This window comes from Elgaria multicarinata, chromosome 3 (assembly GCF_023053635.1).
Source record: "Elgaria multicarinata webbii isolate HBS135686 ecotype San Diego chromosome 3, rElgMul1.1.pri, whole genome shotgun sequence".
Lineage (NCBI taxonomy): Eukaryota > Metazoa > Chordata > Lepidosauria > Squamata > Anguidae > Elgaria > Elgaria multicarinata.
The window spans coordinates 159,473,048-159,500,808 of NC_086173.1; the positions used below are offsets into that span (position 1 = coordinate 159,473,048).

General features: G+C 45.1%; 1 protein-coding gene across 1 annotated transcript; it reads left to right on the forward strand.

Annotated features, from left to right (window-relative positions):
* Positions 1-4,702: 4,702 nt before the first annotated feature.
* Positions 4,703-27,761, forward strand: LOC134396152 (zinc finger and SCAN domain-containing protein 21-like). The gene is made up of 6 exons (XM_063122542.1): positions 4,703-4,787; positions 12,139-13,299; positions 14,824-14,953; positions 21,693-22,211; positions 24,604-24,831; positions 27,019-27,761. The coding sequence occupies exons 2-6, from the start codon at positions 12,532-12,534 to the stop codon at positions 27,585-27,587; spliced, it is 2,214 nt and encodes a 737-aa protein (XP_062978612.1). The 5' UTR covers positions 4,703-4,787; positions 12,139-12,531; the 3' UTR covers positions 27,588-27,761.

Below are 27,761 nucleotides of genomic sequence, written 5' to 3' on the forward strand. Positions count from 1 at the left end.
AATGTCCTAGATTGGCAGAACAGAATGCACTGTGTGAAATTTCAAGTCGCTAGTGGTTCCCCAGACTCAGCTGCTGCCACCAGGTAAGCCTAGGCAACAGGCAGATAGGAGGAGCTAGGCAGGCACCAGTGGGCCTTCACAGGGCTCCTGGGAAGCAGAGGGTGCTGGGTGCTGGCTGTGTTGGAGACCTGGAAGAAAAAAAGAGACTACTACTTCTTAACACTTTTCATGCCATGCAGTACTTGAAGAAACAAAAGGCAAGGGTTAGGCTAGCAAGAACTAAATCTTGGTACCCTGATCTCCTCTGGAAGGATCCCCAGGGTTGACTTAAAAGATATTTCACTAGTTCTTCATTTAATTCAAGGGTGGGGAATCTCTTTCAGCCAACAGAGAACTGTGCCAGCTGCATCTCTTGATGTCAGAAAATTGATCGCTGAGAGGGGAAATGGGGGACGAGACTGGAGATCCCAGGATTCAATTCATCCTGAGCCTCCTCCAGGGTCCTTCCCTATAACAAAAATTAAGGAGATAGGACAGGGCGGGCTAATTTATTTATTTATTTATTTATTTATTGCATTTTTATACCGCCCAATAGCCAAAGCTCTCTGGGCGGTTCACAAAAATTAAAACCATAATAAAACAACCGTCTAAAAACAAATACAAAATCCAGGATAAAAAGCACAACCAGGGTAAAACCACACAGCAAAAATTGATATAAGATTAAAATTCAGAGTTAGAACAGTAAAATGTAAACGTAAGTTAAAATTAAGTGTTAAAATACTGAGAGAATAAAAAGGTCTTCAGCTGGCTTTAGCCCGGCGGGGCATAGGAATCTTGGAAGCCTCTAAGTTTGGGGGCTCCCAAGCCGTGGGGCACAGAAGAACCTCTCCCACAATACTGGAACCTGGGAACATCCCATGAAGCTGTTTGGTGGGAAATTCAGGTCAGATCAAAGGAAGGACTTCTTCACACGGCACATTGTTAAACTATGGAATGCTCTACCACAGGATGTAGTGATGGCCACCAATTTTGATGGCTTTAAAAGGGGGTTGGATAAATTCCTGGAGGAGAAGGCTATCAAGGGCTACTAGCCCTGATGGTTATGTATCCGAGGCAGTAAGCCTGTATACGCTAGTGCTGGGGAACATGGGCGGGAGGGTTCTGTTGCACCACGTCCTGCTTGTCGGTCTCTGGTCACAACTGGACATCTAGTGCTGGACTAGACGGATCCTTGGTCTGATCCAGCAGGGCTCTTCTTCTGTTCTTATGTACTTAGGACTGCACCCTTAACTGCCTAATAAGTCTTCTTTAAATGGTCATGTATATTACTTAAAGGCCCTGTTCAGAAGACACCTTAAACCACAGCTTTAACCACAATGAATAAGACTTTTTGCCTTATTCACCGTGGTTAAAGCCGTGGTTTAAGGTGTCTTCTGAACAAGGCCAATGTTTTTCTTCCGCCCGCCCCTGACTCCCAACAGATATTCCATGCTTTAAAACTGCTCGAACCTTCCTGACGTATTTGAACAACAAAACTGTTTGAAAATCCTGATTGTGTGTGTGTGTTTTAAACCCTCTGAACATTATGCAGCATTGCATTTTAAACTCCCTTCAATCGTAGCACCGTCATGGCTGCAGGAAGAAAGGGAGTTTGCTTTTGCATTTGCCACTTTCTGGGTGGGTATTCCCCTCCCCCAGTGGGCTATAAGGCCCTGGAGGTATGTCCCAAATTCCAACCCCCAGCTGCACCACAGTATGCTTTGCACTTCTGCTAGTGAGCAAAGGCAAAAAAAAGAGAAGAAAACATTAAAAGGAACAGGCTGCATTCCTTGTTAACTTGAAAAAGGAACGTGACATTTTTAACCCTTGCATGTGGAGCCACTGCCAGCCTCTCTCTTAGGGTGGCCCTATGAAAAGAAGGACAGGGCTCCTGTATCTTTAACAGTTGTATTGAAAAGGGGATTTCAGCAGGTGTTGTGATGAAGAGGTGTCAATTTCCTCTTTATCACAACAGTTAAAGCTGCAGGAGCCCTGCCCTCTTTTGTGTCTTGTCACACTAGGCAGGGCTCCTGCAGCTTTAAATGTTGAGACGAAGCAGGAATTTCACCAGGTGCATTATGCATAAAAATGACACCTGCTGAAATTCCCTTTTCTATGCCACTGTTAAAGATACAGGAGCCCTGTCCTCCTTTTCATAGGGTCACCCTGCTCTCTGTGCCCTCCTGCAAAGCCATGGCAGGCAACCCTGCTAAAGATAAGGTGACCATATGAAAAGGAGGACAGGGCTCCTGTATCTTTAACAGTTGCATAGAAAAAGGAATTTCAGCAGGTGTCATTTGTATATATGGAGAACCTGGCGAAATTCCCTCTTCATCACAACAGTTAAAGGTGCAGGAGCTATACTAGAGTGGCCAGATTTAAAAGAGGGCAGGGCACCTGCACCTTTAACTGTTGTGATGAAGAGGGAATTTCACCAGGTTCCCCATATATACAAATGACACCTGCTGAAATTCCCTTTTCAATACAACTGTTAAAGATACAGGAGCCCTGTCCTCCTTTTCATATGGTCACCCTAGCTAAAGATCTGAAATTTTGAAGACTATCAAAACCCAGGGGGGAGGGGGACCGGAAGTTGTTGCTGGATTGGCATTCCCCCTTGCAGGCCATATTTCCGGTCCTCTCTAGGACTCATAAGTCAGATAGTTTAACCCTTAGAGCACCGCAGCCGATTGCAGGGATGAAGACCCATCGGCTGTGGAACGGACACAGATAAGGTTCCAGAATGAACCCCAGGTGTTTTTTATTTTTGTTTTTACTTTCTTCTTCTGCTCTTACGTCTTGGGTCTTTCTCAGCTGCATCACGGCAGGCAGAATCGTAAAGGGTGAATGGAGGCCCTCTGAGCATATGCAGAGGGCATTCCCTTGGGGAGTGGCTGTCGCTCAGTGGCGGGGCGCTTGTTTTTGCCTACGGAAAGTCCCAGGTTCAATCCCTGGCATCTCCAAGTAGGGCTGGGAGTGGAGCGCCTTTGAGCATATGCAGAGTGCATTCTGTAACTTTGCACATGCAGGAGGTCTTCAGGCAGGTAGCGCTAGGAAAAACCCTTGGCTGAGTCCCTGGCTAGTTGCTGCCAGTCAATACTGAGTTAAATGGAACAATGGCCTGACTGTATATGAAGCAATTTTCTGTATAGCATAATCAATACCATACAGAGTATGGGATGTTATTTTCCTCGCCCCGCCCCACCCAACAACCAGGGCTTCAGAGCCTTTAAAATAGGGTGACTATATGAAAAGGAGGACAGGGCTCCTGCATCTTTAACAGTTGCACGGAGAAGGGAATTTCAGCAAGTGTCGTTTGTATGCATGCAGCACCTGGTGAAATTCCCTCATCATGTTTATCCTTATTTATTTATTTCAGGAGAAAATGATATCCCATCTTTCTGTCCCACAGCTCCTTCCAAGGCAGCTAACAGCAGTAGTACAATAAAAGAATAATAAATGAAATTAAAGTGACCCTATGAAAAGGGGACAGGGCTTCTGTATCTTTATCAGTTGTATCAAAAAGGAAATTTCAGTAGGTGTCATTTGTATATATAGAGAACCTGGTGAAATTCCCTCTTCATTACACCAGTTAAAACTGCAGGTGCCCTGCCCTCTTTTAAATCTGTAGTATAGCTCCTGCAGCTTTAACTGTTGTGATGAAGAGGGAATTTCACCAGGTTCCCCATCTATACAAATGACACCTGCTGAAATTCCCTTTTCTATGCAACTGTTAAAGATACAGGAGCCCTGTCCTCCTTTTCATATGGTCACCCTAAATGAAATTGTAGTGATTAGAGCAGCACAAAAACATTGTGAAAACATTAAAATGTTGTGAACCACCCTGGGGAACAATAGGTTCAAAGGCAGTACCTAGATGCATAAAATAAAATGAATAGGGACCAGTCAAGCTAAGCATTCCATAAATCGAAACATTGAAACAAACAGCAGTCTTCACTAGATCAGAAAACCTCTGCAGAAAACAGCACAAAGGGGTATTGCATTCTGGAAAATCTCCCCCCCACACACACACAGTCCGAAAAATACAATCTCTGCCTCATCGTAGTTCGAAGAATCACAGCCTCTTCTCAGGCTGCAATCCTATAGCCTTTTGCCTGGGACTTCTGAGAAAACGTAGTGTGTTTATTTATATCCTGCATTCCCCACACACACCTGGTGTGCAAAGAAGTGCACAGAAAATAAAACAATTTAGTAGCCATCGTAGGGCAGTGGCCAGAATGCATAAAATGTATAATCATATCACCACTACCATATCGCACTGGCCTTTCACAGCTCATTTCTTAAAGCCTTATATCAAAGCGGAAATGGCTATCAAACATATAGTGACCATCCCCAACCGGGCACACACACTGCAGATGTGTCGTACTACCACTCCCATTATCCTCAGCCAATGAGACCGTAGCGGGAGATATAGTCCAGCACATCTGGACAGTTGGGGCAGGCTGAGGTACAAGCTTGCATCGGTGGACGTGCAGTGCGCCGTCTTGTGTTTCCATGTACAGCGCACTAAGGGTTACACTGTGCACGAGCTGGTTCCTAGAGAGGCCTTGAGATAGATAAATAGATATACATGGTCCTGTGGGGAGGTGGAGGGGGGGATACAAATTAGCAGTGGCCTCTTCCTGTTCTGGCTCTGCCTCCCCTCACTTGGAGGAAACTGCGAGAACAACAGGAAGGCGAAAGATTCTCACCTGGGCAGTGGGATTGGAAGATCAGTGCACCGGGCTGTGAGTTATGTGCAGTTATGGGATTTTAAAAAGACGAATCTGGTGTCGAGCGGACGGGCAAAGTGTTGCTAAGAAGGTGCTGCCTGTTTAACATCCCCGACATCTTCCAGTTCAGTTCACTTTGGACCCACATTTCTCATAGGAATACCAGATCTGGGTGCATTCCCTATGTAATAGCTTCTCCTCCACATATTGTGGCCAGCACATGTTTTATTTCCAAGTATTCTTTTCCTCTTCTGAATTTGTCGGCCTTTAAGGTGCCATAAGTCTCTGTAGCAGTATCCAGAGGGTAGCCGTGTGAGTCCGTTGCTGCCAAAAATAACAGAAGAATCTTGTGTCAACTTAAAGGTTACATGTTTATTTTGGCATAATTGGACGTGGCTATTAGTCTTGTAAGGGGCCACAAGACTCTGTTGGTTTTGTTACGGGACTGTGGTTTTTTTCCCCCGCTACAAGGCTTAAGTGTTTTGGGGGGTTTTGCTACAAGATTGTGTTGGTTTTGCTTCAAGATTGTGTGTGTGTGTGTGTTTGTTTTTTCCCTGCTACAGGGCTGTGTGCTGTTTTTGCTACAAGGTTGTGTATTGCTCTTGCTGGAAGGCTCTGGGTTGGTTTTGCTACAAGATTCTGTATTGTTCTTGCTATAAGATTCTGGGTTGTGTTTGTTGCAACAGAATAAGACTGCTATTGTTTGTATCATTTTGTATCAGTTTGTATCATTGTACTGATGTCATTTGATACCGTTTGCCCTGGGGAGGGAAAGGAGGTGTGTGTGTTGAAACAGGCCATTTGTGATGTTGCAATTAAAAATAATCCCCTCTTTTAATAAACACCATAGTTGCACCATAACACCATAGGCAAGCCTTGTTAAATTTGATGCGTTTTGACAAAGGCAAAGGAAATTAGCAGAGGTGCCTTCGGGATGGGATTGTGAAGGGTACACAAAAGATGTATCAGATGAAATTAGCAAAGGCTCTGGTTGAATGGATGCAATGATGCTGATGCTGATGTGAAGTGCGATTTGTATAAATTTGAATGTGTCACCTTCTGGCCCCATGTGGATCATGGTTAAAGTGTCTTGGATGAGGACTGGAGAGACCCAGGTTCAAATCCCCACTCAGCCACGAAGCCCACTGTATGATCTTGGACCGGTCACCCTTGGCTAGCCTAACCTACCCCACAGGGTTGTTGTGAGGGCAAAATGGCTGAGTGGGGACTGCTCTGAAGTTCTTGGAGGAAGGCCAAGATAAAAGTGTGGCACGTTCAACAGTTTAAGCATTTCAGGCTGCGCCCCTAGACTTCACATAAAAAGGGAGAAATGTCTCAGGATGCTATAGGGAAATTTTGTTACACAAAAAGCCCGATGAGTTTCGACCATCACAAGACAATTTGTTGTTAATAATGTCTGCAGACTTTATAACAACCCCCTGAAGAAGGCCTAAAAAACTCAAGAACAACAATATTTTCTTCTTTTTAGAAGCTTGTATACGCTGGTGGTTTTTTTTTTAGCATTTATAACAAGGGGCCTAAACGCCTCGGGCTTTTGTGTAATAAAATTGTCCTATAGCATCCTGAGACTTTTCTCCCTTTTTGTGTAAATTTTGGATGCTGACCCGCCTTGCACCTGCACTCCTAGACAGACTTTGTTTGTTGTTTATTTGTTCAGTCACTTCCGACTCTTCGTGACTTCATGGACCAGCCCACGCCAGAGCTTTCTGTCGGCTGTCGCCACCCCCAGCTCCATCAAGGTCAAGTCTGTCACCTCCAGAATATCATCCATCCATCTTGCCCTTGGTCGGCCCCTCTTCCTTTTGCCTTCCACTTTCCCTAGCATCAGCCTCTTCTCCAGGGTATCCTGTCTTCTCATTATGTGGCCAAAGTACTTCAGTTTTGCCTTTAGTATCATTCCCTCAAGTGAGCAGTCTGGCTTTATTTCCTGGAGTATGGACTGGTTTGATCTTCTTGCACTCTCAGAATTTTCCTCCAACACCACAGTTCAAAAGCATCTATCTTCCTTCGCTCAGCTTTCCTTATGGTCCAGCTCTCGCAGCCATAGGATACTATGGGGAATACCATTGCTTTAACTATGCGGACCTTTGTTTTCAGTGTGGTGTCTCTGCTCTTAACTATTTTATCAAGATTTGTCATTGCTCTCCTCCCAAGAAGTAAACATCTTCTGATTTCCTGGCTTCATTATTATTATTATTATTATTATTATTATTATTTATTTATTTATTTATTTATTTATATAGCACCATCTATGTACATGGTGCTGTACAGAGTAAAACAGTAAATAGCAAGACCCTGCCGCATAGGCTTACATTCTATTAAAATCATAGTAAAGCGATAAGGAGGGGAAGAGAATGCAAACAGGCACTGGGTAGGGTAAACAGCCACACGGTAGGGTAAAACTAACAGTATAAAGTCCAAACAGCAAAAAGTTTTAAAAGCTGCAGTCAGCATGTGCAGTAATCTTTGCACCCAGAAATACAAAGTCTGTCACTGCCTCCACGTTTTCTCCCTCTATTTGCCAGTTATCAATCAAGCTGGTTGCCATAATCTTGGTTTTTTTGAGGTTTAACTGCAACCCTTTTTTGAGGTTTAACTGCAACCCAGACTTACCCAGGAGCTAAACATTGGGCCTGTTCAGACAACACGCTAGCCATTTGCGGCAAAAGGCAACACCCTTTTCCTGGAAATGGTTAGTGAGCGGCCTTAAACCATGGTTATGTGGCCAGCATGGTTAGGAGTGATTCACACAACACGCTAGGCCAGAGTGACCCTTGTTCAGACAGCACACTAAGCCATGATGGTTAAGCATTTTGAGCTAAACATTATGGCTTAGTGTGTCATGTGAACTATTCCTACAACGAAGGAGGAGGCAAACTCTGGCGCTCAAAGAAAGGAAGAAAATTTATTGTGCTCTATGCATTTCAGAGAAGATGTCTCATTTGTCAGGAGCTGTTTCTCTCTCTCTCTCTCTCTCTCTCTCTCTCTCTCTCTATATATATATATATATATATTAGTTTTTATTTTTCCAATACTTAAACATACATCAATACAATAAAAAGATACAATATAATACATAATGTTGAATAACCTTAATAGCATATTTTCTAGTTTAATCTGTTAACATAATCATACTTAACATAAAAGTGCACCCCCCACCACGGGATCTTATTCTTGTTTCCAGAATCTCATTGCTTCTTCTGGAGGTGCTTTCCCACTCCCCTTAGATAAAACAAATTCTAGGAACTGTTTCCATATTCCCTTGAAATCATTCGTTTTTGTTATTCCTCTTCTCACTTTTATATTACATGTTAATTTGTCATTAATACCAATGTCCCATATCTCTTTATACCAATCTTCTATATAGTAATCCCCTTGAACCTTCCAGTTCCTAGATATCATTAACCTTGCTGCCGTCAGCAAATTCGTTATCAATTCTTTTGTTTCTTTATTACAATTTAATTCTCCATATAATGATAACAATGCCACTATAGGTGTCTCTTCAATCTCCATTCCTACAATTTCTTTTATTTCATTAAACACCATTTTCCACAATTTTTTAAGAAATTCACATTCCCACCACATATGTATGTATGTTCCTTTTTTTTTTGACACCTTCTCCAACAATTTGCTGAGTTCAGCTTATTTATTTTATTTAATCTCACCCGGGTTAGATACCACCTGTCAGGAGCTGTTTCTTTTGAAATTCCTTAACTACAAGAACGACAATATTTTCTTCTTTTTAGATGCTCGTATATGCTGGGTGTTTTTTTTTTAGCATTTATGAGTTATAAATGCTCAAAAACCAGCATATACGAGCATCTAAAAAGAAGAAAATATTGTCGTTCTTGTAGTTAAGGAATTTCAAAAGAACTAAAAACAGCTCCTGAAGAAGGAGACATCTTCTCCAAAACATGTAGAGCACAATAAATATTCTTCCTTTCTTTGAGCACTGGAGTTTGCCTCCTCCTTCATCGTAGTTTATGGTGCCTTTCCTTCCACATCCGTGTGAATTATTCATAACCATATTATCAGAGAATCATAGAATAGCAGAGTTGGAAGGGGCCTACAAGGCCATCGAGTCCAACCCCCTGCTCAATGCTGTTACGCTTACTCCGGTCAAGGAAGCTCGTAGTCTTGGCTTTATATTTGATTCCTCGCTCTCCTTTATTCCTCATATTGAGGCAGTAGCTAAATCCTGTCATTTTTTCCTGTATAATATTGCCAGGATTCGATCATTTTTGTCTGTCTCTTCTGCCAAGATGCTTGTTCATGCACTGTTTATTTCTCGGTTGGACTACTGCAACCTTCTTCTCTCTGGCCTTCCTTCTTCTCACATCAGTCCGTTGGTTTCTGTCCACCACTCTGCCGCTAAGATCATCTTCTTGGCTTGCCGCTCTGACCATGTTACTCCACTTCTGAAATCTCTTCATTGGCTTCCAATTCACTTCAGAATCCAATATAAACTTCACCTGTTGACCTTCAAAGCTTTTCACGGTCTAGCTCCTTCCTATCTCTCCTCTCTCATCTCACACTATTGCCCCACTCGTGCTCTTCGCTCCTCTGATGCCATGTTTCTCACCTGCCCAAGGGTCTCTACTTCCCTTGCTCGGCTTCGTCCATTTTCTTCGGCTGCCCCTTACACCTGGAACGCTCTTCCAGAACGTTTGCGAACGACAAGTTCAATCGCAGTTTTTAAAGCTCAGCTAAAGCTTTTCTTTTTCCGAAAGCTTTTAAAATTTTATGCTGTTTGGACTTTATACTGTTAGTTTTACCCTACCCTGTGGCTGTTTACCCTACCCAGTGCCTGTTTGCATTCTCTTCCCCTCCTTATTGCTTTACTATGATTTTAATAGAATGTAAGCCTATGTGGCAAGGTCTTGCTATTTACTGTTTTACTCTGTACAGCACCATGTACATAGATGGTGCTATATAAATAAATAAATAAATAAATAATAATAATCAATGCAGGAATCCACCCTAAAGCATCCCTGACAGATGGTTGTCCAGCTGCCTCTTGAAGGCCTCTAGTGTGGGAGAGCCCACAACCTCCCTAGGTAACTGATTCCATTGCCGCACTGCTCTAACAGTCAGGAAGTTTTTCCTGATGTCCAGCTGGAATCTGGCTTCCTTTAACTTGAGTCCATTATTCCGTGTCCTGCACTCTGGGAGGATCAAGAAGAGATCCTGGCCCTCCTCTGTGTGACAACCTTTTAAGTATTTGAAGAATGCTATCATGTCTCCCCTCAATCTTCTCTTCTCCAGGCTAAACATGCCCAGTTCTTTCAGTCTCTCTTCATAGGGCTTTGTTTCCAGACCCCTGATCATCCTGGTTGCCCTCCTCTGAACATGCTCCAGCTTGTCTGCGTCCTTCTTGAATTGTGGAGCCCAGAACTGGACGCAATACTCTAGATGAGGCCTAACCAGGGCCGAATAGAGAGGAACCAGTACCTCACGTGATTTGGAAGCTATACTTCTATTAATGCAGCCCAAAATAGCATTTGCCTTTCTTGCAGCCATATCGTACTGTTATGGCCAGATAACCATGGTAAGCACACTCACTAACCATTTTTAAAAAAGAGTTAGTGGCTTAACCATGGCTTAGCATGTTGTCTGAACAGGCCCATTCTTGGCTTTTCTGCTTTGGTTAGAAGAAAGTGACTGGAAAGGAAGAAAAATTGAACTATTTCATTTCGAAGGAAGGAAGGAAGGGAGAGAGATCAATCTTTGCAACTTTTCTCAACCATGGGTCCCCACTTGTTTTTTTAATATGACTACAACTCCCGTCAGCCATCTGCCAATGTAGTCAAGGATGATAGGAGTTGTAGCCCAAGAATAGGGGTCACCTAGGGGTGACCACATTACACCAGTTTTATAGTTTCCGCCAGGCAAAGTATAAAGTGTTGGTTATCACCTTTAAAGCCCTACATGGTTTGGGTCCAGGTTACCTGCAGGATCGCCTTCTCCCATACAATCCGCCCTGCACACTCAGGTCCTCTGGGAAGAACCTACTTCCGTTAGTCGAAGTTAGGCTGACGGGTATTACCCAGAGAACCTTCTCTTCTGCTGCTCCCAGACTATGGAATGGCCTGCCGGAGGAGACTCGTCAACTTAACAGTCTATCAGCATTTAAGAAAGCTATTAAGACTGATCTCTTCCAGCATGCCTATCCAGGGGGATTTTAGAGTGTTTTTAGAATGTTTTCACAATGTATACTATGTTCTTAATTCAGTTTTATGTGTTTTATATTTACTGTTGTTCCCTGCCTCGATTAAAATGGAGAGGCGGGTAAGAAATAATCATTTATTTATTTATTTATTTATTTATTACATTTCTATACCGCCCAATAACCAGAGCTCTCTGGGCGGTTCACAAAAATTAAAAACATTCAAAGTATAAAACAACAGTATAAAACCATCATATAAAATACAATATAAAAGCTCAACCAGATAAAAACAGCAGCAATGCAAAATTACGAATTTAAAACACCAAGTTAAAATTTATTTATAGACTGTTAAAATGCTGGGAGAATAAAAAGGTCTTCATCTGGCGTCTAAAAGCATATAACGTAGGTGCCAAGCGAACCTCCTTAGGGAGCTCATTCCCCAGCCGGGGTGCCACAGCAGAGAAGGCCCTGCTCCTGGTAGCCACCTGCCTCACTTCCTTTGGCAGGGGCTCGAGGAGATGGACCCCTGAGGATGACCTTAGGGTCCGGGCAGGTACATATGGGAGGAGGCGTTCCTTCAGATAGCCTGGCCCCAAGCCATTTAGGGCTTTAAATGTTAACACCAGCACTTTGAATCGGGCCCATCATCATCATCATCATCATCTGAGGGCCAAAGTTTGGGAAAGGTGGATTAACAATAGGATTCCTCTTTCAGAATGCGTTGTCAACAGTGGCGTAGTGGTGTCAGAGCTTGTAGGGATGTGACCCCGACACCTTTTTATGAGTAGGGACACTGACATTGTCCGCCAGTCCCTTTACATTCCCTTTACATATCTGCGCTTAGCTGCAGTCCTCACAATAGCTGGTGCAGGTGTGTGTGCGCGAATTTCCCCTGTCAACAATGTATTGTTCCTTCTGGTGATGCAAAGTAATTTGTCATGAATGGGCAATGAAGACCATTCCCTTTACCAAAGTCCTGCTCCTGATAGAGGTGAAAACTTCTAGAACTGGTTTGTTGATACGGATCAGCACCACAGCCTGATTTTTGGGATTCTCTTTGGGGGTGGAGGCTACGGGGACCGTCACGATGAGGGCTTGCATTTCAAAATTTACCGCTGCACCCCTGGAGGGTGTTTCTAACCTTACTTATTTATTCCAGTCTGTGTCTCTTTCATTCAGGGTTTAGAAGCCCCTTTCTTGCTGGTTGGGAATTTTGTCACTTCAGATTTGGTGGGCATCGCCCATCGATCCTGCTGTGTCACCTGGAGCAATCGACCTGGCATCTAAAACTATGAAATGTGCCGCTCTTAAGGAGGTGTGAAAATTCTTCCATGGTTGCCTCCCAGCGCTTCACCCATGAAGTCCTTGGCTAAGAGTGACCTCTGTTATCATGAACCTCTCTGTTTAGCTCCCCTTTGAGGAGGCAGCTACAAATATCTATTTGACGTGAGGGACTCTCTGTTATAACATTACGACCCATTGTTCTTCTACTGTTGGGCTCGCCAGCTTAAAAGGACCCCGTTTTCTCCACCGTATGTGGACGCTGCCTCCTGTTCAACACTGGCAGACAAAATGGCCACCGAACTGAGGGCCGCGGGAGCCATGAGTTATTCCTTCCAGAATGTTCTAGAATGTGGAGTGAGCTCTGCCAGGAAAACAAGGGAGGAAGCCCAAGCCCAGCCTCTGGAAGCGGATGGGGAAAGGATGGTTCCACGTGTCATTCAGGTTGGGACTATTGGGGAGTTTCTAGGCTGGATGGCTCCCCAAGAGTTGACTCAAAGACCAGAGGAGGGGGCGGCTCAGTGCTGGGAAACCCAGTGGCAGGAGGTCTTGAAGGCAGTGCAGCCCCTTCCCTCTGGGTGGGGAAGCCAACTGCAGTCGAAACCTTTGCCGTGGGACTCCTCCTGCGAGACGGTTACTCAGAGCAACCCGTGGCCTAGCAGAGAAGGGGTTGCTCAGCTCCTGGTGGACAACAATGGAGACATTCCACGGGCCTTTGGCAATCCAGGCATTGTAGAGAACAGGGCGGTGAAGGCAACTGTCATGGGAGAAGGCGCCGTCAACACTGAGGCACGGCGCCAACGTTTCCGGCAGTTCAGCTACCAGGAGGCCCAGGGCCCCCGAGAGGTGTGGAAGAGGCTCCGGGAATTTTGCCAGTGGTGGCTGACACCGGAGAAGCACACTAAGGAGCAGATCCTGGAGTTGTTGATCTTGGAGCAGTTCCTGGCCATCCTGCCCCAGGAAATGCAGAGCTGGGTGAAGGCCCGTTGCCCTCAGGTCTGTTCTCAGGCGGTGGCCTTGGCGGAAGAGTTCCTCCGAGGACAGCAACGAGAGGTCAAGGTAAGAGAGAGAAAGTTCAGAAGCAGATAATCCTGAAGGGGAGCCTTTTGGAAAGGAGATAGTGAAAGTGCATCTCAGGACAATATTAGCACTTCAAAGGGAACACAGTGCAAAGGGAACACTGTGTTCCCTTTGAAATGCTGTTGTCCTGAAATGCACTTTCACTATCTCCTTCGAATACACTTTATTTCTAAAGGATATTGTGGTTGAAGTTTAACTTAAAAAATTTCCTAAAAATCAGGGGATGATCTGATTTGCTTCAAAACTGGCACAACGAAGGATCTATTTAGAAGCTATTATGGTGTCCAGTTACATGTATGTGGTATCTTGAAAAATGACGGAGATAATGCAGTTTTGTAAATGGGGGTGGAAGCTTTAAAAATTCTCTAAAAATCAGGGGATGATCTGATTTACTTCAAAATTGGCATGAATAAGGAACTATTTAGAAGCTATCATGGTGCCCAGTTACATGTGTGTACCTTGAAACATAAAAAAAAGTTGTAAGTGTTTTTCTTTTCCAATGCAAGTCAATGGGGAAAAAAAGAGGTTGGATCCAAAATGGCGTCCGGAGCTCCGGATCGACCCCGAACCGATCCGGACCACCCCTGACCTGATTCGGATCCAAATTTAGGGGGTCCGGATCAGCCCAATCCACTCCAGATTTGGGGAGCAGTTATAACATTTGGGTGTTTTACCTTAGAAAAAAACGAGGAGTAAAGGGGGATATGATAGAGTTACATAAAATTATGCATGGTATAGAGAATGTGGATTGGGAAAGGTCTTTCTCCCTCTCCTACAATACCAGAAGCTAAGGTCATGACAGACAAAAGGAAGCACTACTTCACACAGGACGTAGTTATGCTATGTGCTTTGCTGCCACAAGGTAAGACGAGGGCCAGCAACTTAGTTTTTAAAGGGAATCAGACAAATTCCTGGTGGATGAGACAATACCCTGTTTCCCCGAAAATAAGACAGTGTCTTATATTAATTGTTGCTCCCAAAGATGCGCTAGGTCTTATTTTCAGGGGATGTCTTATTTTTCCATGAAGAAGAATACGGTACACATTTATTGTTGAACAAAAAAAAAAGATCTTATTTTCGGGGGGATGCCTTATATTACAGCGAGAGGCAAAACTGGAAGTAGGTCTTATTTTCGGGGGATGTCTTACTTTCAGGGAAACAGGGTATCAATGGCTACTAGTCATGCCGGCTATATGCAATGTCCAGTCATTGGGGAACAAGAGCGGAAGAGGCTATTGAGCTCCTCTCCTGTTCGTGGGCTTCCTGGAAGTATTTAGTTGGTGATTGTGGGACTAGATAGTCCTTTGGTCTGATTCAGCAGGGCTCTTCTTAGGTTCTTAGCCTGGTTTTCCTACTCAGTTTTAACAGGGTGAGAGGGAAATGCTGACAATGGAAGCTCTGCCATGGTGAGGATGAAAGGGGCGGAATAGGGCCTACGCTCGGAGTGTTCTCCCTCCTGGCTATGAGGCACCAGCTTGATAGGAATCGTCCTTGCTGTTTTAGGTGCTGAGGCCATGCGACGATGTGGTTGTGGTTTCCTCTGAGGCGGAGTGGTCTCCGTTGGACTCCGGATCCAGCAGGCACGTCGGCCGTGAAGCTCAGCTGGAGGATGGTCAGGATCCCAGCTCATCAGGTTCGCAGTCATCGCGTTGATGTGTGCGGGACCACGGCTCAGTGGTAGCACACTGGGAGTGTGAGAACGATAACAGCATTTATGGCTTTTTAGAAATATTTAATCTAGAATAACTAAATTTAGTCATGTGGAAACATTTTGCAGAGAATGATAACTTTTTGCACTGCACTTTTTTTTTTTTTTTAACTGAAGTTCTGCAGCTGCCAGTGTGACATGATGGCCCCATTCAGAAGACACCTTAAACCATGGCTTTAATCATGGTGGTTAAGCCAGAAAGCCGAGCTGTGTTCAGAAGACACTTTAAACCACGGTTTCAACCATGGCCTTATTCACCATGGTTAAAGACGTGGTTTAAGGTGTCTTCTGAACGGGGCCTGGCTTTCTGCCTTAACCACCGTGGTTAAAGCTGTGGTTTAAGGTGTTTTCTGAACAGGGCCTGGCTTTCTTCCTTAACCACCGTGGTTAAAGCCATGGTTTAGGGTGTCTTCTGAACGGAGCGTGGCTTTCTGCCTTAACCACTGTGGTTAAAGCTGTGGTTTAAGGTGTTTTCTGAACGGGGCCTGGCTTTCTGCCTTAACCACCGTGGTTAAAGCTGTGGTTTAGGGTGTCTTCTGAACGGGGCCTGGCTTTCTTCCTTAACCACCGTGGTTAAAGCTGTGGTTTAGGGTGTCTTCTGAACGGGGCCTGGCTTTCTGCCTTAACCACCGTGGTTAAAGCCATGGTTTAGGGTGTCTTCTGAACGGAGCATGGCTTTCTGCCTTAACCACTGTGGTTAAAGCTGTGGTTTAAGGTGTTTTCTGAACGGGGCCTGGCTTTCTGCCTTAACCACAGTGGTTAAAGCTATGGTTTAGGGTGTCTTCTGAACGGGGCCTGGCTTTCTGCCTTAACCACCATGGTTAAAGCTGTGGTTTAAGGTGTTTTCTGAACGGGGCCTGGCTTTCTTCCTTAACCACCGTGGTTAAAGCTGTGGTTTAGGGTGTCTTCTGAACGGGGCCTGGCTTTCTGCCTTAACCACTGTGGTTAAAGCTGTGGTTTAAGGTGTTTTCTGAACGGGGCCTGGCTTTCTTCCTTAACCACCGTGGTTAAAGCTGTGGTTTAGGGTGTCTTCTGAACGGGGCCTGGCTTTCTGGCTTAACCACCGTGGTTAAAGCCGTGGTTTAAGGGGTCTTCTGAACGGGGCCTGGCTTTCTGGCTTAACCACCGTGGTTAAAGCCATGGTTTAAGGTGTCTTCTGAACGGGGCCTGGCTTTTTGCCTTAACCACCGTGGTTAAAGCCGTGGTTTAAGGGGTCTTTTGAACGGGGCCTGGCTTTCTGGCTTAACCACCGTGGTTAAAGCCGTGGTTTAAGGGGTCTTCTGAACGGGGCCTGGCTTTTTGCCTTAACCACCGTGGTTAAAGCCGTGGTTTAAGGGGTCTTCTGAACGGGGCCTGGCTTTCTGCCTTAACCACCATGGTTAAAGCTGTGGTTTAAGGTGTTTTCTGAACAGGGCCTGGCTTTCTTCCTTAACCACCGTGGTTAAAGCCATGGTTTAGGGTGTCTTCTGAACGGAGCGTGGCTTCCTGCCTTAACCACTGTGGTTAAAGCTGTGGTTTAAGGTGTTTTCTGAACGGGGCCTGGCTTTCTGCCTTAACCACCGTGGTTAAAGCTGTGGTTTAGGGTGTCTTCTGAACGGGGCCTGGCTTTCTGCCTTAACCACCATGGTTAAAGCTGTGGTTTAAGGTGTTTTCTGAACGGGGCCTGGCTTTCTTCCTTAACCACCGTGGTTAAAGCCATGGTTTAGGGTGTCTTCTGAACGGAGCATGGCTTTCTGCCTTAACCACTGTGGTTAAAGCTGTGGTTTAAGGTGTTTTCTGAACGGGGCCTGGCTTTCTGCCTTAACCACTGTGGTTAAAGCTGTGGTTTAGGGTGTCTTCTGAACGGGGCCTGGCTTTCTGCCTTAACCACCATGGTTAAAGCTGTGGTTTAAGGTGTTTTCTGAACGGGGCCTGGCTTTCTTCCTTAACCACCGTGGTTAAAGCTGTGGTTTAAGGTGTTTTCTGAATGGGGCCTGGCTTTCTTCCTTAACCACCGTGGTTAAAGCTGTGGTTTAGGGTGTCTTCTGAACGGGGCCTGGCTTTCTGGCTTAACCACCGTGGTTAAAGCCGTGGTTTAAGGGGTCTTCTGAACGGGGCCTGGCTTTCTGGCTTAACCACCGTGGTTAAAGCCGTGGTTTAAGGGGTCTTCTGAACGGGGCCTGGCTTTCTGGCTTAACCACCGTGGTTAAAGCTGTGGTTTAGGGTGTCTTCTGAACGGGGCCTGGCTTTCTTCCTTAACCACCGTGGTTAAAGCCATGGTTTAGGGTGTCTTCTGAACGGAGCATGGCTTTCTGCCTTAACCACTGTGGTTAAAGCTGTGGTTTAAGGTGTTTTCTGAACGGGGCCTGGCTTTCTGCCTTAACCACTGTGGTTAAAGCTGTGGTTTAGGGTGTCTTCTGAACGGGGCCTGGCTTTCTGCCTTAACCACCATGGTTAAAGCTGTGGTTTAAGGTGTTTTCTGAACGGGGCCTGGCTTTCTTCCTTAACCACCGTGGTTAAAGCTGTGGTTTAAGGTGTTTTCTGAACGGAGCATGGCTTTCTGCCTTAACCACTGTGGTTAAAGCTGTGGTTTAAGGTGTTTTCTGAACGGGGCCTGGCTTTCTGGCTTAACCACCGTGGTTAAAGCTGTGGTTTAAGGTGTTTTCTGAACGGGGCCTGGCTTTCTTCCTTAACCACCGTGGTTAAAGCCATGGTTTAGGGTGTCTTCTGAACGGAGCATGGCTTTCTGCCTTAACCACTGTGGTTAAAGCTGTGGTTTAAGGTGTTTTCTGAACGGGGCCTGGCTTTCTGCCTTAACCACTGTGGTTAAAGCTGTGGTTTAGGGTGTCTTCTGAACGGGGCCTGGCTTTCTGCCTTAACCACCATGGTTAAAGCTGTGGTTTAAGGTGTTTTCTGAACGGGGCCTGGCTTTCTTCCTTAACCACCGTGGTTAAAGCTGTGGTTTAAGGTGTTTTCTGAATGGGGCCTGGCTTTCTTCCTTAACCACCGTGGTTAAAGCTGTGGTTTAGGGTGTCTTCTGAACGGGGCCTGGCTTTCTGGCTTAACCACCGTGGTTAAAGCCGTGGTTTAAGGGGTCTTCTGAACGGGGCCTGGCTTTCTGGCTTAACCACCGTGGTTAAAGCCGTGGTTTAAGGGGTCTTCTGAACGGGGCCTGGCTTTCTGGCTTAACCACCGTGGTTAAAGCCGTGGTTTAAGGGGTCTTCTGAACGGGGCCTGGCTTTTTGCCTTAACCACCGTGGTTAAAGCCGTGGTTTAAGGGGTCTTCTGAACGGGGCCTGGCTTTTTGCCTTAACCACCGTGGTTAAAGCCATAGTTTAAGGTGTCTCTTTGGGTAAAATCCAGCATAAGTCATACTTAAGAGTAAACCCATTTAAATCATCATCATCGTCATCATCATCTTACCCACCTCTCTGTTTGGATCAAGTAGGGGAAGAACAATAAGTATAAAATACATAAAACTGGATTAAAAACATAGTATACATCATTAAAACACCCTAAAATTCCACTGGATGCATGAGACTTAAGTTCCATTTATTTCAATAGGTCTACTCTAAGTAGGATTTATGTTGCATTTTGCCCATTGTATTCCATGAGGACAATGACTTGCGTATTCTCTCTCTAGCGTTTGCTTCTTGAGGTCTGTAGCTGATATTAACAGGGGCTGATTATATGAATAGCCTTGAGTTTTCAGACACACTTAATTTCCACGACAAAATTCTGGCATTAAAAAAGATATATCTCTTAGCATATCTTTTCAGTGTGATATGTGAGAGGTATTGCAACAATATCTGTTATACTAGCTTAGCCTTACCCAGCCTGATGGTCTTCAGGTATTGTTGGAGCACACCTCCCATAACCCCTGACTGTTGACCATGTTGATGAGGCTGTTACGCGTTGGAGATGAAAACATCCAAGAGGCACCATTTTATTTATTTATTACATTTATATCCGACCTTTTTCCTCTTGTGAGGAACCCAAGGCGGTGTACGTAATCCTCCTCTTCTCCATTTTATCCTCACAACAACCCTGTGAGGTAGGTTAGCCTCAGAGTCTGTGACTGGCCCAGAGTCACCCAGTGAGCTTCCATGGCCAAGTGGGGACTAGAACCTGGAATCCCAGTCTAACACTCTAACCACTGCACCACACTGCCTCTCATGGTGTACAGGTCTAGCAGCAGTCATTTGCATCTTTTAAAATCTATTTTGAAGTGTTTTATTCTGTTTTTATTTTATTTTATCTTGTACACCGCTCCAAAATTTTCAGTGGGGAGCGGTATATAAATATTGTAAATAAATAAAATAAAAATAAATTAACAACTGGAACCTGCAACTTAGTTTGGCAGAGTGAAGTTCTGCTTTTCAGGGTGTCCTTCTGCAGGTACTTTGAGGTTTCCACAAGCCCGCTGATCTCTCTCTCTTGTGTGTGTGGACGGTGCTACTTTGACTCTGTAAGGATCCATACTCAAAGAACATGATCTTGATAGGCTGGAGTGCTGGGCTGAAAACAACAGGATGAAATTTAATAGGGATAAATGCCAAGTTCTACATTTAGGAAAGAGAAACCAAAGGCACAGTTGCAAGATGGGGGATACTTGGCTCAGCAATACTACAAACGAGAAGGGTCTTGGAATTGTTGTAGATCGCAGGCTGAATATGAGCCAACAGTGTGATATGGCTGCAAGAAAGGCCAATGCTATTTTGGGCTGCATTAATAGAAGTATAGCTTCCAAATCACGTGAGGTAATGGTTCCTCTCTATTCGGCCCTGGTTAGGCCTCATCTAGAGTATTGCGTCCAGTTCTGGGCTCCACAATTCAAGAAGGATGCAGACAAGCTGGAGCGTGTTCAGAAGAGGGCAACCAGGAGGATCAGGGGTCTGGAAACAAAGCCCTGTGAAGAGAGACTGAAAGAACTGGGCCTGTTTAGCCTGGAGAAGAGAAGATTGAGGGGAGACATGAGAGCACTCTTCAAATACTTGAAAGGTTGTCATACAGAGGAGGGCCAGGATCTCTTCTCGATCCTCCCAGAGTGCAGGAGACGGAATAACGGGCTCAAGTTAAAGGAAGCCAGATTCCAGCTGGACATCAGGAAAAACTTCCTGACAGTTAGAGCAGTACGACAATGGAATCAGTTACCTAGGGAGGTTGTGGGCTCTCCCACACTAGAGGCCTTCAAGAGGCAGCTGGACAAGCATCTGTCAGGGATGCTTTAGGGTGGATTCCTGCACTGAGCAGGGGGTCTTGTAGGCCTTGTAGGCCCCTTCCAACTCTGCTATTCTATGATTCTAAACATGTCCACCATAATATACAGGAACAGGATCATTAAGCATATTAATATATTTATTTATTTCATTTCTAATATGAAATATTAGAAATGAAATATTTCTAAATACCACCCAATATTCAAATCTCTCTGAAGGTTCACAACAGTTCAACAAAAAATTAAAACAACAGCATTATGCAGCATTACATGTACAACATTAGCGTAAAAACACAGTCAGGAAATTTTAATGTATAAAATTTAAAATAATTTAACAGCTGTAAATTCAATAAACATTTTCAACATTAAACTTGTTCCAGACAGCTGACATAAGTGCCTCGTTATATGCCACTAAATGCCAGGGAGTGGAGGGCAGTCTTAACTTGGCACTGAAAAGATTATTATTATTATTATTATTTGTTTATATAGCACCATCAATGTACATGGTGCTGTACAGAGTAAAACAGTAAATAGCAAGGCCCTGCATAATATATTTATTGGTTACCCGCCTCTCCTTCTGGATTATATACCTATATATTTCTCTTTCTTTCTATATCTAGCTAGCTAGCTAGCTAGACACAGATAAACCACACATTTTATGCCTGTTTCCTCCCTGCCTCTATAGATAATGCGAAATAACTTTATAGAGAGAGGAAGACAGAACTTCCCAGACTATAATTATATATATTTCTCTCTCTCCCCCTCCCCCATCCCCTCCCCATTATATATCTATCTATCTATCTCCCCCAATCCCCCTCCCTCCGCCCCCTCCCCTCCCCATTATATATATATATTTCTCTCTTCCCTCTCCCTTCCCCCCTCCCTCCCCTCCCCCCCCTCATTTCCCTCCCTCCTCCTCCTCCCCCTCCCTCATCTCCTCTCCCTCCCTCCCCTCCCTCCCTCCTCTGCCCCCCTCCCCCCCATTTCCCTCCCCCTCATCCCCCTCCCCGTCCGCCCCCCAAGGCCGGGAAAGGGACCCCGGCGTCCAAGAGTGGGGCCCCTGGCGCGCCACCCACCCTCCCCGCACCTCCTGCCACCTCTCTTCGCCCAACGGAAAGATGGCAATGTCAGTGCCAGGCAGGCCTCAGAGGAGGTGGGGAGCCACCACTGAGAAGGCCCTCTCCATGTTTAGATTTTCCTGGAGGTGTATCTTTCAGTACAAGATTCTAGGGAGAAATTATGGAAGGTGGGAGGGTGCTGTTGCACCATGTCCTGCATTGTGAGTCCCTTGTCGACAGCTGGTCAGCCACTGTGTGAACAGAGTGCTGGACTAGATGGACCCTTGGTCTGATCCACCATAGTGCTTCTTATATCTTGCTGTGGTCTTTCAAGAGGCATAGGCTGTCCACTGTCGGAAGCAGGATGCTAGATTGTGTGGCTTTTTATCTGTTTCCTTTTCTGGTCCAGGGAAGACCCGATGCTTGGATACTTATGCGCTTTCCACTGGTGAAAGAACAGTGAATGGGAATAAGTCGGGAACATCTCAGCAAGTGTGTTCCGAACTGCCGGTGCTGCTCGGGACGTTATTGGGACAATCCGGTTCGCTCGACCGCGGTTGCCAGCTGGTGCAGGAGAACCGAACAGACCTGCCGGACAGGTGGGACGAAGCCACCCTCTGCAGCGAAGGGGTGTATGAGACCGTGGTCCGCTTGGAGGAACACGGGCACTGGTGCCTGGAATGTGGTGAAAGTTTCCAGGACGCGTCGCAACTCACGCGACACCAGAAGACGACTCACACGGGCCGCAAGCGTCCCGAGTGCCCGGAATGCGGGAAGTCGTTCCGGGACATCTCGCACGTCCTCCGGCACCAGACGGTCCACACGGGAGAGAAACCGTACGCGTGCCCTGAGTGCGGGCAGAGCTTCACCCAGAAACCTGCCCTCAACAGGCACCTGAGAAAACATCTTGATGACACTGACTTCGCAGGTATGCGCAGGTATTGCTCACTGTGCACCGAGCAAAATTGTGTGGGTCATTTTGGCTGATCTTTGGGGGAGGCTGAATTCCCTGGGTCGGGCAGTGGGACCTAACTGCTGGTGCCACCTGTGGAAAAAGGAGAAAAAGCACCATTATTATTATTATTATTTATTTATATAGCACCATCAATGTACATGGTGCTGTACAGATTACACAGTAAATAGCAAGACCCTGCCGCATAGGCTTACAATCTAAGAAAGTTGTAGTAAACAATAAGGAGGGAAAGAGAATGCAAACAGGCACAGGGAAGTGTAAACAGGGACCGGGTGGGGTGAAGCTAACAGTATAGAGTCGGAACAAACTCAATATTTAAAAGCTATAGGGAAAAGAAAAGTTTTTAGGTATGAGAGAGGAGAGACTCTGGCCTTAGCTAGACCTAAGGTTTATCCTGGGACCGTCCCGGGGTCATCCCTGTGCATCTAAACGACACACAGGGGATCCCGGGAGCAGGCAGGGACGACCCCGGGATAAACCTTAGTTCTAGCTAAGGCCTAACTCTGGTGCTGTGAAGGGTAATAAATCTTTAATGGTATTGTCAAAACAATAGATTTGTAGTTTAAAAAGCTCAACGTTTCGGGTACCAGGATCCTTCGTCAGGAGCTGATAAGAAGTATTCACTGTTAAAAACTTTTATCTGTGGTACGTCCACGTCGAGAGCTACGTTTGCTGTGGTACAAGCAGCATTGTGTATAGGAAACGTAGCTCTCGACATGGACACGCCACAGATAAAGTTTTTAACTTTGCTGTTAACGACAATATTATTGTCTCCAACAGTGAATACTTCTTATCAGCTCCTGATGAAGGATCCTGGTATCCAAAACATTGAGCTTTTTAAACTACAAATTTATTGTTTCGACAATACCGTTAAAGTTTTATTATCCTTCACATCACTCAGACTTCGTCTCTCCTCTCTCGTACTGCTGATGCCATGTGCCATTTTCCTCCCAGAATCCCCCGTAAGAGCAAAGCTCGTTCTCTCATTAAAAAAATAAATCAAATGGTTATTATTGTATTTTGAAGTGCATTTTGGTATTAGCTGCCTTGCACTTGTTAAGGAAAACACAGGATATAAATGTTTAATATACTTTGAATGTTTTTAATTTTTGTGAACCGCCCAGAGAGCTCCGGCTATTGGGCGGTATAGAAATGTAATAAATAAGATAAAATAAAAAATAAATTAAAATAAACTAAACATGTACATTTCACACTGGTTTCAGCCAGTGTGGTGGAGTGGCTAAAGCGTCGGACTGGAGTCGGGAGATCCGGGTTCTAGTCCCCATTCAGCCATGGAAACCCACTGGGTGACTTTGGGCCAGTCACAGACTCTCAGCCCAACCCACCTCACAGGGTTGTTGTTGTGAGGATAAAATGGAGAGATGGAGGATTATGTACACTGCCTTGGGTTCCTTGGAGGAAAAAAGGCAGGATATAAATGCAATAATAAATTAATAAACTTGGAAGGTGGCAACAAGGGAGAGGGCCTTTTCAGTGGTGGCCCCCTAATTGTGGAATGATTTCCCCACTGAGGCCTGCCTGGCACCAACACTGGCCCCATTCAGACGACACTGAGGGCTTCGTGGTTAGCTTAACCATGTTTCTCTGTGGTTAGCACTAACCTCATGCGGAACGCTTGCACACAACACCGTTAACCCTTGTGTGGTTCTGTTTTCCTTAACCACACGCTAACCACAAACCTGTTAGATGAGCACCTGAGTCCTCCAAATGCTCCGCCCCATATCCCAGCAGTCCATGCGCTAAGAGATCCGGAAATTGCGCCCGCCGTTTTACTTAAGTCTCTAGTATAAGCAGCCATCACCTGTATAAACGGGCTCCTGAAGTTAGCGATTCCTCTGCGCTGTGCCTTAAAATCCAATAACCTTGCTGTATTAATGATCCCTAGCGCTTAAAAAAAAATCTGCCACACATTTAAGCGAATTCTTTTCAGTGGTTCAGAATATTTTTTTGTCTTTGCCAATTAACCTGATGATGAATTGTTTAAACGCCTCAGCGAGACTTCCCACCCACCTCTACTCAAATTAAGCACCACACGGGAGGTGTGGTGCTTAAGGAAGCCAGATTCCACCTGGACATCAGGAAAAACTTCCTGACTGTCAGAGCAGTATGACAATGGAATCAGTTACCTAGGGAGGTTGTGGGCTCTCCCACACTAGAGACATTCAAGAGGCAGCTGGACAACCATCTGTCAAGGATGCTTTAAGGTGGATTCCTGCATTGAGCAGGGGGTTGGACTCGATGGCCTTGTAGGCCCCTTCCAACTCTGCTATTCCATGATTCTATGAGATGTATCCACTCACACCACTTCTTGCCTCTGGCCAAATAGGTTTGGAAGTGACCATTAGAACTCCGAGGATCCAAACGGGCCCCCGCAAGCGTCCCGAGTGCCTGGAGTGCGGGAAGAGTTTCCGGGATGTTTCACAGGTCCTCCGGCACCAGACGGTCCACACGGGAGAGAGGCCCTATAGTTGCCTGGAGTGCGGGCAGAGCTTCACTCAGAAACCGGCTCTGAATAGACACAAGAGGAAACATCTGGAAGACAAACCGTCTGGAGGTATGGGCTGGGCTCAGGACTATTCCCACATCTGCTTTGGAATTCGCTACCACAAGATGTCGGGATGGCCACTAATTTGGATGGCTTTAAAAGGGGATTTGACAAAATCCCAGAGGAGAAGGCTATCAATGGCTACTAGTCCCAGTGACAATGTGCTACCGGCAGTATCAGAAGCAGTACGTGGGACATAACAGATTCTTATACTAGGCCCGTCGCATAAACCCTTCTCAGGCTAAGCACTATTACTTGAAAACTTGTGGGAGGGTTAATTAAGTAGGGTGACACTATGAAAAGGAGGACAGGGCTCCTGTATCTTTAAAACAGCTGCATAGAAAAGGACATTTCAGCAGGTGTCATTTGTATATATGGGGAACCTGGTGAAATTCCCTCTTCATCACAACAGTTAAAGCTGCAGGAGCTATACTAGAGTGACCAGATTTAAAAGAGGGCAGGGCTCCTGCAGCTTTAACTGTTGTGATGAAGAGGGAATTTCTGTTGTGATGAAGAGGGATGAAGAGGCAAAAAACAATTAAAAACACACACAGAAGAAAGAAACCACCATTATTTATGTCTTAAACATTTTATTCTTCATTTCCCCCCTATTTTTCCATTTTTTGGGGGGGAGACTTTGGGAAAAAACGGGGGGGGGGTTTTCCTGAAGTTTTTGGGGGTTTCCCTGGGCCTTTCACATCTCTAACTGCAACTTGACCCCACTTGTATTTTGTAATACCAGGTTTTTGTATTGTGTATTTATGTCCCACCTTTTGGGATATAAATTATTTTAATCTCTATACCTCAAAATGATGTGAGGGGCTGGTGGGAAAAAACAGGAAAAAATCGGAAAAAGCACATTTTTTTCCAAAGTCTTTTTTGTTTTTTCCCCAAAAAATTGGAAAAAATGGAGAAAAAATGAATGATGGGATGTTTTATTTTAGCACAATGAATAAAATGTTTAAGGTGTTCAAATGTTTACTTCTCCAAATGATTTCTAAAAACTATGTACAGTATCAGATTATCACAATTTCTGTGCACCAACGACAAGCAAGTCCTAGGTTGCAAATTGAGACTACAACTCTCAAATGTAAGAGCACGATGCACTTCTGCCTCTAGGGGGCAGCACTGCCAGTAAAACAGAGATTGAAACTGATAGTGATTAGCTATTGCTCAGGAAATGAGTCTGATTAAATTTCATGCATTGAATCTTGGTTCCCCCTTTTTTCTCAGTTCTTTTTATGGGAACGGGGGCTTTATGTCTTGACACTGGAGGACTAGTGGAAACATAAATAATTTTCTTTGTTACTAATGTTGGTGGATTCTTCTGTTGTTGCTGTTTTAAATTGATTTTTCGCCTGCTCCTCATAAACTGGCAAAACTGAAAGAGGTTCCTAACAGGTGTTCCTAACAGTTCAGGAGCTCGTAGCTCCATTTGTTACAAAAATAAAAATAAAAAAGTAAATTCAATTCGTAATAATTGTTTGAATACACTGTCCTTTTAATATACCAAATGTAATAATTTTATGCCAAACCAACTTGGACTTAATTACATTTTATGTTCCTAAAGTAACAAAGCAACTTTTAATCTGTAAAAAGTGCTTTTGTTGTTTATTCGTTCAGTCGCTTCCGACTCTTCCTGACTTCATGGACCAGCCCACGCCAGAGCTTTCTGTCGGCTGTCGCCACCCCTAGCTCCCCCAAGGTCAAGTCTGTCACCTCCAGAATATCATCCATCCATCTTGCCCTCGGTCGGCCCCTCTTCCTTTTGCCCTCCACTTTCCCTAGCATCAGCCTCTTCTCCAGGGTATCCTGTCTTCTCATTATGTGGCCAAAGTACTTCAGTTTTGCCTTTAATACCATTCCCTCAAGTGAGCAGTCTGGCTTTATTTCCTGGAGTATGGACTGGTTTGATCTTCTTGCAGTCCAAGGCACTCTCAGAATTTTCCTCCAACACCACAGTTCAAAAGCATCTATCTTGCATTATTTAAATTTTCCCGAAATTGCCGTCGTCGTCCCTCCGAAAAACCCCAGGGGGTGGGGTTGGGGATGGTTTTTTTCCATGGCTTCAAAATTTCTGGAAATTTTACATCTCTATCCCAAAAGGGTATAAAGGGATAGAAGGATTTAAATTAATTTCCTTTCCCGTGCACAAGGTGTGATTCCTGTTTGGATTCTCTCCCTTTCTTCCCTCAGGCGACGGAGAAGTGCATGTGAACCGAGAAAACACCAGTATGGAGTTGGCAGTATCGCAGGACAGGTTGTGGGGCGCGTCCCCAGAGAACGCGGCTGCTGCCAGGTGCGCTTCGAAGGACTGGCCAGGGAGGAACCAGCCTGGAGAGCCCATGCTAGGTGTGGTTGGGGGACTCAGAGCAAGAAGGAACCTGAGCCGCCGGGGACAAAAGAAGTACTGGTGTTTTATCTGCGTAAAAGGCTTCCGAGACAAGGCGGACTTGGTTAGGCACGAGAGAATCCACACGGGGGAAAAACCATACATGTGTCTGGACTGTGGAAGGAGGTTTAATCACACGTCGAGTATGTACAAGCACCAACTCACCCACAGGAGACCGGTTCATCCTGAGGCGAAAGAATCCACAGGTGAGCACTTCATCTGTGAGCAAGATTATATTTTAAACGTAGATGAAGCTGGTGAAGAAAGCAGTGGAGGGCTGAGCAATGGAATACAGGTGAAGATTGAGGCTCAGGAGGAAGAACCCCACACAGGGCCAATCCTGCTCAGCGTAGGAAATGTTACAGAGCGATGAAGTGGGTAGCGCTTGGACTTCTTTACAGAGCAATTCAAAAGAGCCGGCCAAATGCTTGTCTCTCCAGTTCATTTCCACTGCTAGTTTGTACATATATGTAAAGATGTTTTCTTATGATTGACTGTGATTATTATATTACTATTATGTATTATTATTATTATTATTATTATTATT